Consider the following 18,301-nt stretch of genomic DNA (forward strand, 5'->3'; position numbering starts at 1 on the left):
GTTTTAACGCTGTCTTGCCAAGTTAGCCTAGATCCTTCTGATTTGGTGGAACGCCATAACCGCTCAAGTTTCCGCACAGTTTGCTTTAGGTTCCGGGTTTGAGAGTTATACCAAGGCGCGAACTTCCTTCTTGTTGCCATTCTTCTTTTGAGGGGAGCAATACCGTCCAGCGCCATTCTCAAAGAGCCTGTGGCAGTATCGACAAGATGGTCGATTTGTGACGGACTGAAGTTTTCACAAACTAAACACACAAATTAATAAAACCATCAATGAAAGACTTAATAAAACTGAACATATTTATGGTTACCTCGAGCACAGGTCCCGACGCTTAAAACAGCGCACACATGCACTTACAATGCAGTGACACACACACACACACACACACACACACACACACGGCTCCTTTACGCACACGCTGCGCTGTGAGGTTTTGGAGCTTCTTTACGCAGACGGATTTGTAACGTCATTGAGTAACAACATGCCGGAACAAAGTAAGCACAAAAATGATGACGTGACTGAAGCCCCGACCGTGTCCAGCAGCATCTGAACCCCGTGGTCACACAGTGAGCCTCACAGAGTCCTCTCCTCTCCCTCTTTGGGCTCCACTGCGCACCGGAGCGCGTCAGAGCGCAGATCCACAGCTTCATCGTCTAATTCCAAAACAAACGTCTTTATTCACAGGAAGTCCTTAGTTGGTTGAAATAAAACAACTACTGAAGTACACAACTTTATTTGTATTAGAAATGCAGCTTCTGTAATTTGTTACAATTCATGCTGGTTGAATTAATCCGGACTTTTCAAATGTACTTAGTTCGGTTTATGCAACAGAAAGTCTTTGTTTTGGTTCAGGAAAATACTGAAATACTCAGTTAAAGGTTTAGGAAACGTTTTAGTTAAATAACGGTTATTTTGTTTAGACTCACTGTGTGAGTGACGTGACTGAAAGAAATGAGTGATGGAAGGTCAGAGTCTGTTGGCTCCGCCCACTTCCTCTTATTTAATAATAAATATCAAATGATGTCATGATATTATTTATTCTCCGTGGGTGGAGGGTGAGACCATAAAGGGATATTTGGTGTAAATAGAAATGCAGAAAACAGCGTGTTTATTTATTTGTTGTTAAATTCGTCTGACGGCTCATCAAAGACACATCTGGGTATTTGGGGCTTCTTTAGTTTACATGATCCTGATGGAAGGAACCAGCCTGCTGAGTTCTCACGTGATCTGGTCTCCACTAAAGGCTCAAACCTGCAGAGCTGCTGCTGTTACACATTCTCACCAAAACACTTCCTCTTCACTTCAGAGGAAACAAGATGCAAAGAGGAACAAAGCACTCCTCAGAGCTGTGACACGGCGTCTCTAGCAGCACGATGAGGAAGTGACGCTGGTCCAAGCAGAGGAAGCAGAAGCTGCGTCTGTGAGGGAGAAGCACTCGGTCAGAAGCCCTGAGGAGCAGAGACACCATGGTGGACCTCAGAGGGACTCAAAGGACTTTCTGTGTGATGCTGCTGCTGCTTCAGGCTACAGGTAAGAACAGGAAACACACAGCAACTGTTGCACCAACGTGAGGAGAGTCCAACCCTCCACTGTCATGTCCAGTGTCCCCTGGACGTCTCATGCTGTTATTAATGTCTTCATCGCGTGTCACTGGAGTCTAAAGAGCTGTATTCTTACCTCACTTCTTTCATATGTGTCAGTAGTAAGTGGACGAACCCCCTCTGACCCCCACTTCCTCATCAGAGCCGGAGATGACGTCACTTTACCTTCAACCCGTGTGAATCAGGACAGATGTGATGGATCTACTTGGCTTTACACTCGTACTGGATCAACTGAGACGCTGGTTGAACATGGGAAGATTAAGAATGATTCTGTGATTCCAGAAGCTAAAACCAACAGAATGAGTTTGACAGCAAACTGTTCTCTGGTTATAAGAAAGGTCTCAGGTGAAGATGCTGGTCGTTACACCAACAGAGACTTTGATGAAGCAGGAAGACAACAAGGTGCAGATAGTGTGTCTGAGCTGTTTGTTCTTACAAGTGAGTATTTACATTAAATCATTTCACCTCAAGCTGAAACATTATTATCATTTAAATGATGAAGAAGTTAATGTAACTCTTGTTGTTTTTCTCACATCATGAACATCTTCATCAGTGGAGGAAAAGAAGCACGGGGATGTGGTTGTGTTGTCCTGCTCTGTGTTGAGCTCCTCTGAGTGTAAACACGCACCAGAGTGGGTTTATAAGGGTGAAACGACTGATGTGAAGGCATCACACGTTGCTTGTGAAGCCACTGTGAGGTTTAAAGCTCCTCTTCATCAGAAGTCAAAGTATTATGAGTCACTGAAATGTGAAGTGAGAGACGATCAAAGTGGAAAAACTGTGCATTTTGAAGCCTGCAGTCAGTTCTCATGTGAACAAACAGGTACGTTTGTTTTAAGATGACATCATTTTATTCCTCATTCAGTCTCCTCAGGTAGTAAACGCTGATTTATTTCATCTCCTTTTCTTGTGTCTGTGTTTCATATCATTTTCAACTAAAACCAAAAGAAGGCCCATCGGGGGGGGGGGACGTTACACCACCTGACCAGGGAGGCTCTACAACAGGTAGTGACGTCCTGTCTCTCCTTGTTATGAAGGTTATAATATAGAGTGTGATGAATATTCTAAAAAAACACAATAAAGACCATGTAGCAGACACATGTGGTTTTATTCTGACATCATTAGAAACATCTCATCACATTTATTTGATGGTTATTATTCGGTTAAAGACACTGATTGACTTATTAAAGTCAGTTTGGTGCCTGGTGAAGTGTTTAAATGTTCTTATCCTCCCTCAGCCTCGTGGAAGTGGCTCATCATCACGCTGGTGGGTTTATTCGTCCTCTTCATCATCCTCGTGGTCCTCATCAGACGGAGAGCTGAAGGTGAGAAGTTACACATCCTCATCAAAGGATTTTATTGCTGAAGCTAAAATTGACTTTATTTTATCTTTTCAGGGAAAAAAACACAGACGGACGAAAACACGGTGAGTTTTAAATCCACATGAACTTAAATCTTTGTTTTTGTTGCTTCTCGATTCAACAAAAAACACTTGAACTAATGTGCAGACTCCCAGGGACACATTTTAAACTCACCTGTGACTAAACATGAACCCTGAAAGAAGGAATGATTTCCTCTTTGAGTATTTCACGATGCAGTTTGCAGGGGAATCCTTTAGGAGACCTGGTCAAACACCAATAAGAACCTCCTTTAAATCCAGAGTGGAGCTGAACAGAAGAAGAGGAAGTAGAGACGTGTGCAGTTGGCACTAATAATAAGAATGTGGATGCTTTCCTGCAGGGAATGAGCTCTCAGCATGGGATCCAGCCCGCTCCAGAACCCCGTCAGGACGCGGTGAGTCCACACCAGCTGCAGCCAACAGCTACACCCACTCACCCATCGGTCTGCAGCAGCACCACCCACACGGCTACACCAGTCTGACTCGGACTCAGAGAAAAGGGGAAGTTACGACACTCTGCTGCAGCGTCTCTGAGCGGCCTGTTGTTGTCTTCTGTGTGCAGGCCGACCCCGAGGAAGGCGTAGCCTACGCCTCCGTCAGCTACACCCAGGCGGCCGGAGGAGCAGCGCGGGTGAGCTCTCTGATTGGCTGCACCCATGAGGAAGGGTTTGAGCTGATTGCATCACTGTGCTAACCACAACCATGATGCTAACATGCTCACAATGCTACATGCTGAGCAAGTGTAGTCACACACACACACACACACACACACACATCGTTCTCCTGGTGGAGAGTTTAGGCATTTGGCACAAATTAGAGCTGAGGCTGATGGAAAGTATTTAATTTTATTCATTTTTGCTTTGCTTTGTTGTCTTTACTTGGTTGTCTTTGTGTTGTTGTCTTTACTTTGTTGTCTTTACTTTGTTGTCTTTGTGTTGTTGTCTTTACTTTGTTGTCTTTACGTTGTTAACTTTACGTTGTTGTCTTTACGTTGTTGTCTTTACTTTGTTGTCTTTACGTAGTTGTCTTTACGTTGTTGTCTTTACTTTGTTGTCTTTACGTTGTCTTTGCGTTGTTGTCTTTACTTTGTTGTCTTTGTGTTGTTGTCTTTACGTTGTTGTCTTTACTTTGTTGTCTTTGGTTTGTTGTCTTTACGTTGTTGTCTTTGCTTTGTTGTCTTTACGTTGTTGTCTTTATGTTGTTGTCTTTACTTTGTTGTCTTTGGTTTGTTGTCTTACGTTGTTGTCTTTACTTTGTTGTCTTTGGTTTGTTGTCTTTACGTTGTTGTCTTTGCTTTGTTGTCTTTACGTTGTTGTCTTTATGTTGTTGTCTTTACTTTGTTGTTTTTGGTTTGTTGTCTTTACGTTGTTGTCTTTGCTTTGTTGTCTTTGCCTCGTGGTCTTTGTGTGCGTTTGATGTCGTGTTGAATCAAGTCGTCATCATGTGATCTTTCCCTCTCGTTTCCAGGCTCGGGTCATTGATGGCGTCGATGTTGACGATGCGGTGACTTACTGCACTGTGAAAGCTCCTCTTCCTCCTCCTTCTTCTTCTTCTGGAGCCTCTGCTGATCCCAGCGAGCTCTACGCGGTCATTAACAATCCCAACAAATAAGAGAGGCTACGTTGATGATTCTGTGTAAACCAAGTCACGCTTTCTTCATCACGTTCACTGCTGAGATGAATTGAGCCGTTTAGGAAAAATGTTTGGAGCATTAAAAATGTATTGATTTTATTTAAATAACCTGAATGTTCACACCAGATCAATCAGACTATTATTGGAAAATGCAGGAAAACAATACTGAAAATGTAAATATAATTATGATGAAACCTAGCTTTACATTTAAAGTAAACTAACGTTTTTTTAGATTAGGATAATTTTGTTATGATAATATGTTGGATTTATTCCTTTTGCTTTTGTTGGATCAAAAGGCCTTTCTGTCCAGAACAGGGTGTAGTAAGTTAACTGTGGCACATCTGCAACATTATCCTTTATGTGTAGTCATGGTTTGTTTTCTCTTTAAGGTGTCCTAATAAAATAAATGATTAAGTAGCATATAATGTACCAGGGTTCATAGTTGATTGGTTTATATTATATATTCCTGTTCCAGTTTCACCTCATGGATGTTGAGTTTGCTTTGAACTAAATAAAAGAGGACAGAAATGGTGTTTGTTGTGATCAAGAATGTTGGGTTATAAACAATGTTGCTTGTATTATATTGAAACTTAAGGATGGGAATTTTTTATCAAAATGATTTCCGATTCAAACCCAATCTTCAATAAAATCCATTTTTTGAAGCTGTGAATCAAGTCATGAATGATGAGACACACGTTGGATAACAGACTGAGCTGTGTCATGCTTCTGCTCCCAGGGGCTGACCTTTGACCCTGCAGGGACCCGGAGGGCCGCCGGGCCCCGGTGACAGCGGACTCTGCACCGGTTTGTTCTCCAGTGTTTGTGTGTCACAGTCTTCTGAGCGTGTGAATGTGAAGTGGACTGCACCAACAGAGAAGGTCAGAGGTCATACCACCACTGAAATAATATTTTGAGAGTTAATTTAATAGAGACACAGACACAGTAAAAGAGAGAGACTTTTTGGGAGGTGGGGGGGTTTCTCCAGAAAAAGCCATTGGATTTAGGATTGTTGCAGAACACAAGCTTTATGGTTTTTGAAAGCTAATGCTAGGCTATAAAGGAGCTACAACGGGGTCACCTGACCTCCGGTAAGCTTGAACAAATTGTGCAAAAATCAACAGCTGCAGCGAGGCACTGACAATCCAATTTGCTGCAGATGCATCACTTGTTGACGCCTTCGTCGGTCAAAGTCCACCAATCAGAGAATGTCGCAAGTTCCAACTATGGCGGAGAAAACTCTAAGGCCCGCCCCTCTTTGTTGACTCGACCAATGAGATGCCGCCGATTCCCTGCCGGGGATACGGGCAACGGGGAGAGAGATAGAGAGCGAACGGTCGGTCGGTGGCTGGAGGGTCCGGTTTATCCCCCGTGATTCAACCATGTGAGGGGTTAAAAGAAGACCTTTTGTTATCGGCATGAAGTCGGGATTTCTGGGGAGGTCGATACCGAGGAGCCGTGACGGGTGCTGACGGGAAGGAATGCCGAGAGGAGGTAATTCTTCTTCGGACTATTGGGAGGCAACGGCCCCCACAGCTAGCTACCGTAACAAAAGCTCTTCCGGAAGATATTTTCAAAACAAATACATTTCCGATCAGAAAATAAAGCATTTCTTTGGGTCTATTTTGATAAAACCGTTACTGTCACATGTGTATATATATCACATTGACATAAGCGACGAGTTCAGGAGAATACCACAACAATCGGTGTTATCTACTGTTAGTACGCGAGGTCAACTCACGTTGGGCTTTTACTTTGAAGTGGAATCCAGCGTAGTCCCGGTGCTAGCGGTGTTAGCATGTGCTAGCTTGACACACGCAAGAACGGGGGTGAAGTTACGAACCTTTGGGCCAAAACAAGACTTGTCCCCCCCGTGTAGGGGACACGGCAGCCCCGCTATGAATGGGACACCCCCTGGTCTCCCGGTGTGTACCTCGAGTAATACTCCCGTTAAACCGGGCGGCCCGTCGTTCATCTGAAACGGGATCCACGGTGGAAAAAACGGTAACGGTTGAGTTATTGACAGTTATAATCTTAAACGTTAAATCTGATTCCGACACCAACCTGTGTGTTTTAAAGACATTTTCATGCTTGAATAAGTTTAGTGTGTGCACCGGATTATGTAGTATTTATAATAAACTAGAATGTATTTTAAATAACTGTATTTTATTTGTATTTTACAAAAATGTATTTTACGTTATTCCAACTAGAGCCCTTTGCATAATTTGGAGGACTTTGTATAACGTTACATCTGCTTGATATGATCATCACTTTGTACAATAACCCAACATTATAATTATTATTTTATCAACTAACTTTACTACTAACCCCACCCTTTCTAGAAACATGTTTCTGTAGAATGTAGGCTTTCTATCTATCGTTGTCTGTTCCACCTTCTTCGGTCTTTCTTTCTCTTCCTCCCGTCGCAGCCTTCATGGAGATGTTACTTGGTCCTTGTGGTGCAGGAGCTCACCTGAGATGTGAACTTATTCCTTAGAAGTCTATTACACGTTTTGAGACTGATTTGAAATGTTCCTTCCAGGTTTTCTGTGGAAGATCAACATGAACCGTCCGACACTGACCAACGCAGAGAAGCTGTTGTAGCTGAGGGAGGATCGCCCGCCCGAACTTCTCCTCCTCCTCCTCCTCCTCCTCCTCCTCCTCCTCCTCGTCCCTCCCAGGGATCCATGACCGGACCCAACTCCCCCAGCCGGACCGGCACCACCCCGGCGAAGCTGACCAGGCACGGCCGATCCAAGAGCACCAGCGCGCACTGCCTCCTCCGCTGCAGCACCCGGGAGGAGTCCGCCGCCCCCCCCCCCAACAACGGCACCCGCTCCCCCGGGGAGGAGGAGGAGAAGGATGGAGGGGTTCTTTTCTACGTGAACAGGACGGGTTTCCCCATTGAAGGTCCCACGTGGGACAGGATGTGGTCCCACGTGGCCGCCGTGCACCCCGAGGGTCAGGAGATGGTTGACAGGATACGAAATGCGGCGTACCTTCCCAAGGTAGTACGTTTACATCGCATTTACATCGCGTTTACATCGTGTTTACATCGTGTTTACATTGCGTTTACATCTTGTTTACATCGTGTTTACGTCACGTTTACATCGTGTTTACATCATGTTTACATCGCGTTTACATCATGTTTACGTCGCGTTTACATCGTGTTTACATCGTGTTTACGTCGCGTTTACATCGTGTTTACATCGTGTTTACATTGTGTTTACATCGCGTTTACATCGTGTTTACGTCGCGTTTACATCGTGTTTACGTCACGTTTACATCGTGTTTACGTCACATTTACGTCACGTTTACATCGCGTTTACATCATGTTTACATTGCGTTTACATCGCGTTTACATTACGTTTACATCGTGTTTACATCGCGTTTACATCGTGTTTACGTCGCGTTTACATCGTGTTTACATCGTGTTTACATCGTGTTTACATCGCGTTTACATCGTGTTTACGTCGCGTTTACATCGTGTTTACGTCACGTTTACATCGTGTTTACGTCACATTTACGTCACGTTTACATCGCGTTTACATCATGTTTACATTGCGTTTACATCGCGTTTACATTACGTTTACATCGTGTTTACATCGCGTTTACATCGTGTCACAGTTCTGTGCTTTAGGTGTCAGCTGGTTTTCACAAACTGCACACCCTCAGATTGCATCACCCCAGCATAACAACTGCTAATTTGGTTGCCCCACCTGTCAGGTGGTGTTAACTGATGATTTTGTTTTAGTCCAAGTGGGTTTGACTGATGTTGACTCCTGATTCCCTCTCTCTTGTTTACACAAACATTTTTAAATACTTCACGCTTTCCCTCGAGAATTAGAAAGAATCGGAGCCTGAACCGACCGACTGACGGATTAGAAACATCATGACTCCCCACACACAATCATGATCCACATCTCTATCTGCTGCCCCCCCCCTCGGCCCATATTCTTCTCAGAGTTGTCTTGTCGCTGGTCGGGATGAATGCTGGCTGTGTGTCTGGCTGAGGGGGGGGTCCGGTTGTTGTTTTTGCTCTGCTAATTGGCGAATTAGTGACCTGGTTGGCTGGTGCTCTCAGAGCATTAAGCAGTAGTTGTTTGCTCAGGTTGATTTGTCCCCCCCCCCTCTGTCCCCTCCTCCCCCCGTCCCCTGTCCTCATTCACCGAGCAGAGGTCTTGGCACAGGGAATAATCCCTCTGACACAATCTGGGTGGTGGATAATCTCTGGATACCAACTGGACTTTTAACAAAAACAAAGCCGCCTGGAACTCGTCGGACCATCGTGCACATAGTGCACGTTTCAATATGAAAGAAGCCCATAAACACAAGGTGACATTGTGTCACCAGTTTATCAAAAACCTCCTTTGCTCTGGATTAAAATGTTTCAGTTCAGGCTGTTACGATGGGATTTTATTGTGAAAGGGTTTAACAGATTTAATATAAAGTAGACATTTTGTTAGCATGCGTTAGCATACAGCACACACAGCTAACACATGTGGGTCACAAACAACTCCGGGACCACAGGAGTTATTCATTCACACCCCTTTCTGTCCTATTCATGGACAGATGTTGCCAGAGGCAGAGAGCTGCAGCCCTCAGCTGGAGGAGCTGGTAGGAGCTAGAAGGTGAGGAGGTGTTCCTCCTCGGTGTGATCGCTGCTGCCAGCCGCCTCTTTACAGCAGCAGCAGGAGAAGAAGAGTCTCATGTTCACTCTGATTAATCGTTTTGTCCTCAGCTGTCTGCGGCAGAGGGGGGGGACAGACATTCCTCAGGACGTCCCCCTCTCAGTCTGAGCCCCCCTCAGGTTACACCCTCTCTGCTTTTTGTGTCTGCTGTTGGGTTTTTCTTCATTAACACAAAACTATTTCAATTCAAACGTGTGTATAACCACCGTGACGTCATGTGACCCGCCAGCCGCCCCTGCGGTTTAACGGGGTCGCTGGCGGTCCGATTACTACACGCGTCACACGTGTAGTGCTTCGGTCAGATGGTGGAATCTTTCTCCCTAAATGTCGAACTCCTCGTGAGGCCTCGAGAAAACACACGTTAGGACTTGAAGGAGAGTGACAGCTGTAGCCGACGAGGCAGCATCTCAATCCCCGCGCTTCATCTGTTAATGTGCACGTAGGTTCATGCAAGGAGGCTCGTGCACGTAGGCCCGTGCACATATGCCCGTGCGCATATGCCCGTGCACGTATGCCCGTGCACGTAGGCTCGTGCACGTAGGCCGTCAGCAGAATCTGTCACTTCATCACAAACATTATACTGAGGCTCTGCTCTATCCGACGTGACCCCTGCAGCAAAAGGGGAGGGGGGGGATCACCAGTCATCTCACTCACTGAAGCTGAAGTGTGTGTGTGTGTGTGTGTGTGTGTGTGTGTGTGTGTGTGTGTGTGTGTGTGTGTGTGTGTGTGTGTGTGTGTGTGTGTGTGTGTGTGTCAGCTGATGCAGCCGGCGAGTTGCTCCTTAGTGAGGATTTCCCGACATGGGAGATTATGCGTCAGTAAACCTGCTATTTACTGGTCCCAGCTGGTTTAAGGACTGGGCTGATGGTGAGAGTGACCAGTTGGTTGACTGGTTGTGTCCCAGTAACCTGTAGGCTGTAATGGAAGTAGATGGGAGGAGGTTCAGCGTGTGTGTGGTCGTAGATCACATGATCCCTTTGTTTTATAAGAGGACCATTTAGAAACAGAAATAAAAACAGCAAGTAAAGACTGAGGCATCCCCCCTCCCCCACAGGAAATGATAGGGCTGCTGCTTATAGCTCACCCTTCCTTCTCTCTCTCACACACACACTCACACACACACACACACACACACACACACTGCGTGTGGAGGAAGTGTTGCTCACCCTCTCTGGGCCACATCTGTGACCTCCCTTTCCTCTCTGGGGCGGTTCTGGGTTTCACTTCCACCGCAGGCCTCTCTACCTGCGGTGTGGAGGGGGGTGGGGGGGGGGGCGAGGGGGGCGTCAGGCTGCTGAGGGGGAGCCACAGCACCTCCTTCACACAGAACTGATGTGACCTGATACGCATTAAATGCTCCCCCACAGCTGATACCAGCAGATACTGTCTGATAGCAGATGAGATGACATCATCCTTTATTTGCCCTGCAGTGGGTCATCCAAATGTTTCTCCAGACGCTTTTCAGGCCAAACCAGAAAACGCATGTTTGATTTAGGCACTGAATGACCTGCGGGGGGGTCAGAGGTCAAATGCTGGTCAACAACAAAGAATCCTGAGGAATGAGGAAGACAATGACAAGCAGGAGGTGCTTGTATGGCCTTGAATGTTTCCACATGTCAATCTGAGATAAATCCCCCCCCCCCTTCTCTCTGCAGCATCCCGTTCCCTCGGTCCCGACCTTCAGACCCTCCATGTCGGTCCCTGATTGGCTGGTGGCCATCCAGAACTACATGAAGGCTCTGCAGTATCCTTTAGCTTGTTGTAGCGATGACACAGTAGCACACGTTGCCATGACAACGGATGCTGCGAGATGCGAGACCAGCGGGACGCAACCTTGTGGTCCCTAACGTTCCCCCAGATACAACCACACAGGAACCCAGTTCTTTGAGATCAAGAAGAGCCGTCCACTCAGCGGGTAAGTGAGGGGGACAGGGAGGACAGGAGGGGGACAGGAGGGGGACAGGGAGAGGACAGGAGGAGGACAGGGGGAGGACAGGGGGAGGACAGGAGGAGGACAGGGGGAGGACAGGAGGGAGACGGGGAGGACAGGGGGAGGACATTCACTTATAATAAAAGAGTTTATTTCAGTGTCCACATTAGTGCAGCATTTACACAACACCCACAACAAGGTCCTTCTTTGTTTGTTTTCAGTTCGTTTACATTATAAATAGTGGTCATATGAATAAAGTGTTTTTATTCATAAGTACACTTTACTTTTCCAGTTACAGTTTTATTACATTTTGTAAACCTGTTTTCAAGTGATCGATGTACTAGTTTATGATTGAACTAGTTTAGCATTCGACTCTCACAAGGTTTTGGTTTGCTTCCCGATCCTTATTCTCATCCTCCTCTTCCTCTTCCTCTTCCTCCAGGTTAATGGAGACAGCAAGAGAGATGATCAGAGAGTCTCTGCCAATCAAATGTCTCGAAGCCGTCATCTTGGGAGTGTATCCTTTACCACACACACACACACACACACACTGGGCCAAGAGGTAATGTTTTCTGTGGGTGAGATCAATGAGACATGTTGCTCTAATGTCTTAATCCCCCCCCACTGCCACCCATTCCAGCTCTTACTGAAAAGTGTTGCTTGGCAACAAGCCCACGTCTTCAAAACGTAAAAACTGCACCACACACACTAAAAAATTAGAATAGAAATGAATTTGCTTCAATTTTCTATTCAAAGTCGGCTCCATATTTAAAGTAAATAAATACAATCAAATGGACGATACATTTTCTATCTGAGTTGGAAGAAATAAAGGTTTCCTCAAGCTGAGCTTCTGTGATGGTCTCTCGTGTCACCTGACCCGACCTCACAGGGAGGAGGATAATAACACAGGACAGGGAGCTAATGCAAACCAAAGACCCACTTCAGACTAAACCTCCACTAAAAACACTAACCAATCGTAGCACTTAAACTGTACTTATAATCTATAATATATATAATAATGTTCTTATCTATAACAAGTTCTAAATCCGCTTATTTGATGAATTTGCACTTTCTTGTTTCTTGTTCTTCTGACTTTATATCGCTACGGTTGAAATGCACTTATTATGAGTCGCCTTGGATAAAAGCATCAGCTAAATGACAGTCTGTGTGTGACCTCTCACCTCTGGTGGTACACATTGAAAAAGGAGTCAGGCCCCAGTGAGAATTGAACTCACGACCCCTGGTTTACAAGACCAGTGCTCTAACCACTGAGCTATGAGGCCCTGCCTGCTGTCACCTCAGCGGCTTCAGCCTTAATGTTCAATACGCCGAGGAGGACGCGCCCTGTTTACATACCTGGTGTCCACCCAACCAGTGCTGAGTCACATGAATGAATGAATGAAGGCAGAGCTCTCAGGTTAGTCATCAGCTGATGACTGTGGGAGGAAGGAGGAGGACGAGTGAGCTCCACATAGCAGAGTCCCACGGGGCCACCAAGGGCCCCACATGTCTCATTCTCAATCCTCCTGTCTGTCCTCATCTCCGTCCCCTTCTGCCGCTGGGTCGTGTGTGTGTGTGTGTGTGTGTGTGTGTGTGTGTGTGTGTGTGTGTGTGTGTGTGTGTGTGTGTGTGTGTGTGTGTGTGTGTGTGTGTGTGTGTGTGTGTGTGTGTGTGTGTGTGTGTGTGGAACAAAGCCTCACATTGAATGCAGAGTACAAAGTTGCACCTAAAGACGTATTTCGTCTAAAGTCCCCTGAACATCACGACACCTCAGATCTCACGCTGCTCCTCTTCATCCATAGACAGTATTATCTCAGCAGTGCCTTCACACATTTTCTTATGGATTGGTTAGATTAGGGTCAAAGGTCAGGGTCCATGTGACCTCACATGCAACATTTCGGGGAACAAGGACATCTACTCGTGGATGAACTGATGAGGACTTTAGATTAGAAGATGCAGGGATTGAAAACCCTTTGAAGGAATAGTGATGGAGAGAATAGATGAAAGCTTCTGGCACACGGAGCAGGATGAGACCAGTCGTGTCTCCTTCTCTGTTTAGAACAGATTACTTCCCAGCATGTGTATGGAACTGACAACTCTCTCCAGTAGTGGTTACTATGGTAACCGAGAAAGAGATATTAAATCTGAGCCTCTTAACTGAGAAATGACACGATAGCTAAATCTTCTTATTTCACTTCCAAAGTTTCTCTGCAGAAATGTAAATGTGTTTATTAATCTGAACGCCACAACTTGTGAGACTCGAGGCAGAAGCCACGATGTAGAAGGAACGGAGTATTTAGACACTGGTCCTGGATACGTGTGTGTGTGTGTGTGTGTGTGTGAGAGAGAGAGATTGCTATCTCTGCCTCTATGAAGCTGTGCTGTCTACACAGGAGAGCTGACTATTTTAAGTCCTTATCCAGCTATCACTTGTATACTAGTATTTGTGAAATTAGCACAAACACAAAAAACGAGTGAAGCCAATGTGGAAATACCTAAAGCTGCGTCCTCTATTAGGACCAGAGATAGATATGAGAGAGGAGTCGCCCCCTGCTGGTCACTACACAGAAGTAGAGTCATTACAGTAACTACATCTGTCATTTCTTTACTTCCTTGGTAACTTTCCTTGGTTCAAATGGACAACAAGGAGGAATGGAGATCAGGAAGAGAAAAATGAGGAGGTCAAAGGTCAAGCTGCACATAATCCCTCCATATCTCCTCGTGTTCCCGGGGTCAAACAGACCCCCTGAGCGTGCGTCATCATCTCAGGTTGCTGATGGACCCCGACAGGAGGAGCAGCTGTTCGTAGCATCGGCCTTCAGAGGGTCCCTCTGGTCTGACTCGGGCTGGGGACAAACAAACAAACAACAAACAAACAAACAAACACACAGCTGCTCCCTCTTCTGTCCTCAAAGGTCGTTTGTCTTAACCGTCCACCAGCTACCTGACCAACGGGCTGACGTCTCTGGAGCGCTTCCCCATCAGCTTCAAGACGCAGTTCTCGGGCCACTGCTTCCACCACGTGGTGCTCGGCGTGCACTGCAACGGGCGCTACGGCACGCTGGGCATGAGCCGCCGCCAGGACCTGATGGACAAGCCGCTGACGCACCGCACGCTGGGCGAGCTGGTGGCCGAGTTCGAGAGCTCCTACAAGATGTACCAGCACACCCTGAAGAAGGTGAGCGACGGGAACGGGGGGGACCGGGGGGGGGGGGGGGGGGGGGCGGAGCCATCGGGGAGCGCCTCGTCTGACCTCTTGCTTCCACCAGGTGAAGATCGGCCTGTACGTGCCCCACGACCCCCACGTGTGCCAGTCCATCGAGTGGAAGCACCTGGTGCTGAACGCCGCCCGCCTCGGGCCTCAGGAGATGAGGAAGGAGCTGGAGAAGCACGGGCGCGACATGAGGATGAAGGTGCACACAAACGCACAACGTCGCACACGCCTGTTTGCTTCGGTGAAGAACACCAGATGAATTGGGGGGGGGTTGTTTTAGAGGAGAACACAAAGGAACAAAATGTCTCTCAGAATCACATCAGAGGGACCTTTTTAAAACGAGAGAGAGGACGTCGTTTTGCCGTTTGTCATGTGACCAGAGATGGAAGCCGTGGTGAAAGTGTCAGGAGTGATTCAGGCCATGAGGGGGAAGGAGTGTGTGTGTGTGTGTGTGTGTGTGTGTGTGTGTGTGTGTGTGTGTGTGTGTGTGTGTGTGTGTGTGTGTGTGTGTGTTGCCGCCGGTGTTGAACACTTTGTGCACAGACAGCGTTGCATGGTATATGCAGGTCAGTGGGGTTGCAGCTGTCACACACACACACACACACACATATCAACATAACCACATGACTAAAACAAGTCGCTGGAGAACATGAGACAAATGTTCTATGCTTTTTATGGAAAAACTTTCCATGCACTAATGATGTCTGACACACACACACACACACACACACACGGTGGGACATAGTTCATGCTCATGTCAGTTCATCCATACGGTGATAAGACCTGGGACCTTCTCAGATTCAAATTAGTCTGATGAACTGATGAGACTTTGTGTGATTCTTTTCTTCTTTGTTCTCAGATCCTCAAATCGTCCAGCGCGCAGTCACCGATCAAGGAGCGCAGCCGGGGGAAGTCCTTATCGCCACGGCGACGGCAGAGCAGCCCCCAGCGCCGCTTCACACAGCGCAGAGACAAATCGTGAGTGTGTGTGTGTGTGTGTGTGTGTGAACGACTAAAGGTCCAGTTGGAGGGAGATGCACTTGAATTTTGAGTTCTGAAAATTATTACATTTGTTGTAAGTGTGTTATTGACTCCTTACAGAAGTAAAAGAACTCTAAATTCTAGTGACATTTCAAAAGAGACTGTGAGCTCTTCAGTGACACTGTGTGTGTGTGTGTATGTGTGTGTGTGTGTGTGTGTGCAGTCAGCTGTGTGCTAGGATGTAATACAATCTGACTTGGACGACAGCTGCAGGGCAGTCGCACTGCAGTCTCACACACACACACACACACACACACACACACACACACACACACACACACACACACACACACACTGCAGCAGGATTAGTGAGTCTCCGTGTTGCCCTCTGACGAGGCACCGAGACGACCTTTTATTATGAGAAGCTTCAGCAGGATCACTGGTCTAATTATTCAGGTGTGTGTGTGTGTGTGTGTGTGTGTGTGTGTGTATATCTCCTTTAACAACATCAAAGGGATGTTTCCATTTAATCTTTTTAAATGAAATAATCTTTTTAAATTAGGTAGAAGTGAAGCACTTCTTAGATCATTTGAGACAATAAAGAAGGAAGGAGGAGGAGGAATAAAACATCTGAGCTTCTAAACTGAAAAATGACACGAGAGAGAAATGTTGACGGAGCTGAAACACACGAACGCTGGAGGCTTCAAAGTTGGTTTGTTTTATTTGATCTGAAGCGATTAGTCGATGGAAGAATCGACCATTTTTAATGCAGAAATGACTGCTTCTCAAATGTAGACAAAGTAAGTAAAATGAGGTGGTTTCCATGGTAACGCTGATGTGTCCCTGTCCGTCAGGCCGGCCTCGGTGGACAGGAAACCTCCGGAGCTCAGCACCCTCAACGACGGCTACCAGATCCGCATCTGATGGCAACTTCACCTCCGTGGACCCGCTCAGCCACCGTGACCCCCCCCCCCCCCCCCCACAAAGGCCCCCCCCCCCCCCCACACTCTACACAACACATAGGATCTTATTGCTGGAAGAGCAAAAACTTCTTAGAAGCTGAGAATCAGACAAAAGAAAGTGAATCCATGACAACCGCCTCGTGCCCCCCCCCCCCCACACACACACACACACTGCGCTTATCTGGCAGTAAGAAATAAAAGAAACCAGATGCAGACGGCGTGGAGAGGAAAAGGTCGCCATGACAACAAGATGTCAGCTTTCCTCTGCAGAAACAGATGTTCATCGGGGGGGGGGGGGTTGGATATCTATTGTAATGAGAGAGGAAGTGAGGGGAGAAGGAGAGGAGGTGGGCGAGAGGAGAAGAGGAGTCACTGTAGGAGATCAGTGAGCCAGCCCCCCCCCCCCCCAACAGCTGGATTATCAGCAGATCCAGCGGCTCTAGGCTTGGAGGGGGGGGGGGGGGGTTATTCAGCTGAGTTGATCCCTTCGGGGCCTTCGGGGGGATCCTGAGAGGAGCCTTTGACCTTCAGCCACTCCGACTCCCACCGACCGAACGCTTTGAAGCCTTCAGGCTGAAGGAAGGACAACGAGAGGCCTCTAGAGACACAGGAAGTCCTCCCAGTGTCCCTGAGCTGCTTCTTCTGTGCTGATCACAAAATCACAAAGAAAGGTCCAAATAAATCCGGGTCTTCCAGCAGGACGCCGATCCTCACGAGAGAAACATTTCACAACGGGAACAATGAACATCTACAGCCCCCCATGCCCCCCCTCCCACCATGCCCCCCCGCCACGCAACAACCAGCTAAGGAAGGGAGAGTTGATACTTGATGTTTTTGTTTGTTTTGCAAACATAAGAAGCACAAACCCGCTTTTAGCGAGATGCAGATGCCTCACTGGGGGGGTCTATGGGGGTCAATGGGGGTCAAAGCCCTCACTTCTTCTTCTTCACAGTTCATCTCCTGGAAGGTTTCAGTTGGTTGTTTGTTTTCATCTTTGATTCATTGATTGTATGTTTTAAGATAAAAAGAACATCGTAGTTGTTGCAGGTGTTTTTTTTATGGCCTTTTTTTGATTGGTTTCCACTCGATGACACAGACATGAAGTCACTTTGCATCAAATTCATTCATTCTAAATTTTCACCAGAAAAAAAGCTGTTGAAATATAGTAAAATCAATATAATATTCAACCAAATGAAGAAGAACATGCGTGTCTGATGATCAGCGTCCAGTGCCTCAGCAGCGTGTGATCGGATTGGATGAGGAGTCGTCACATGACTTTGTGTTTGGAGTTGTCCACTTGCGTTGCACACAATGACTCAAGTTATTGTTTGAGCCACAACAACCTGTTTCTTTGTGTGTGTGTGTGTGTGCGGCAAACCCCAAACCACTAGAACAATATCCAGCCGGTAATCAACACACACACACACACACACACACACGTGTTGAAGGCGTGTTTAAGGCGTGTTTAAGGCGTGTTCCCCGTGTGACGACCTGATGTGTTTTTTATTCGTGTGGAGGAGACGTGACCCTCATTAGTATTAATATTATTATTATTGTAAGGTTTTTTATCAACTGTAGCAGCATGTGTTCTTTTAATAAATGATCTATGTTTTTAAGGCGCTTCTCTTCATTTCTTTATTATTCATTCATTATTATTCATGGACTACAGAGGAGATGTTTGGAACACTAAAGGTGTTATTTTTAAAATGTCTTCACAACTGTAAACGTTGAGAAGTAATGAAAAGAATAAGGTTATTCGTGATTACGAGTTCTGCAGCCTGTGTGTGTGTGTGTGTGTGTGTGTGTGTGTGTGTGTGTGTGTGTGTGTGTGTGTGTGTGTGTGTGTGTTTTCCGACGTATTACAGTCTGACTGATTCTCTTCATGGATTTTTTCATT

General features: G+C 46.5%; 2 protein-coding genes, 1 long non-coding RNA gene and 1 other non-coding gene across 7 annotated transcripts; 2 read left to right on the top strand and 2 right to left on the bottom strand.

Annotated features, from left to right (window-relative positions):
• Positions 1-1,385: 1,385 nt before the first annotated feature.
• On the top strand, positions 1,386-5,162 carry LOC119194720 (uncharacterized). 2 transcript variants are annotated; one of them, XM_062559686.1, is made up of 9 exons: positions 1,386-1,527; positions 1,698-2,036; positions 2,152-2,421; positions 2,547-2,603; positions 2,837-2,923; positions 2,996-3,024; positions 3,339-3,392; positions 3,560-3,628; positions 4,465-5,162. In XM_062559686.1, exons 1-9 carry the CDS (start codon positions 1,464-1,466, stop codon positions 4,606-4,608), a joined length of 1,113 nt encoding a protein of 370 aa, XP_062415670.1. In that variant the 5' UTR covers positions 1,386-1,463; the 3' UTR covers positions 4,609-5,162. The 2 variants fall into 2 exon arrangements, with proteins under 2 accessions (XP_062415670.1, XP_062415671.1); XM_062559687.1 differs by having other exon boundaries at positions 1,701-2,036.
• On the bottom strand, positions 2,688-3,606 carry LOC134107827 (uncharacterized). 2 transcript variants are annotated; one of them, XR_009942817.1, is made up of 3 exons: positions 3,435-3,606; positions 3,134-3,265; positions 2,688-2,917 (listed from the first exon to the last, which is right to left on the bottom strand). It is a non-coding gene; the product is annotated as an uncharacterized LOC134107827 (long non-coding RNA). The 2 variants fall into 2 exon arrangements; XR_009942816.1 differs by lacking the exon at positions 3,435-3,606 and having other exon boundaries at positions 3,134-3,414.
• A 774-nt stretch (positions 5,163-5,936) lies between the features above and the next one.
• vash2 (vasohibin 2) lies at positions 5,937-18,020 on the top strand. Of its 2 annotated transcripts, none has more exons than XM_037449041.2 (9): positions 5,937-6,120; positions 7,169-7,634; positions 10,973-11,061; positions 11,176-11,232; positions 11,690-11,764; positions 14,188-14,425; positions 14,517-14,660; positions 15,321-15,439; positions 16,297-18,020. In XM_037449041.2, the coding sequence occupies exons 2-9, from the start codon at positions 7,314-7,316 to the stop codon at positions 16,364-16,366; spliced, it is 1,113 nt and encodes a 370-aa protein (XP_037304938.1). In that variant the 5' UTR covers positions 5,937-6,120; positions 7,169-7,313; the 3' UTR covers positions 16,367-18,020. The 2 variants fall into 2 exon arrangements, with proteins under 2 accessions (XP_037304938.1, XP_037304939.1); XM_037449042.2 differs by lacking the exon at positions 5,937-6,120 and adding an exon at positions 6,401-6,630.
• On the bottom strand, positions 12,458-12,530 carry trnat-ugu (transfer RNA threonine (anticodon UGU)). The gene has a single exon. It is a non-coding gene; the product is annotated as a tRNA-Thr (tRNA).
• Positions 18,021-18,301: the final 281 nt, after the last annotated feature.

The sequence above is a fragment of the Pungitius pungitius genome, chromosome 20 (assembly GCF_949316345.1).
Source record: "Pungitius pungitius chromosome 20, fPunPun2.1, whole genome shotgun sequence".
In the NCBI taxonomy this organism is placed as follows: domain Eukaryota; kingdom Metazoa; phylum Chordata; class Actinopteri; order Perciformes; family Gasterosteidae; genus Pungitius; species Pungitius pungitius.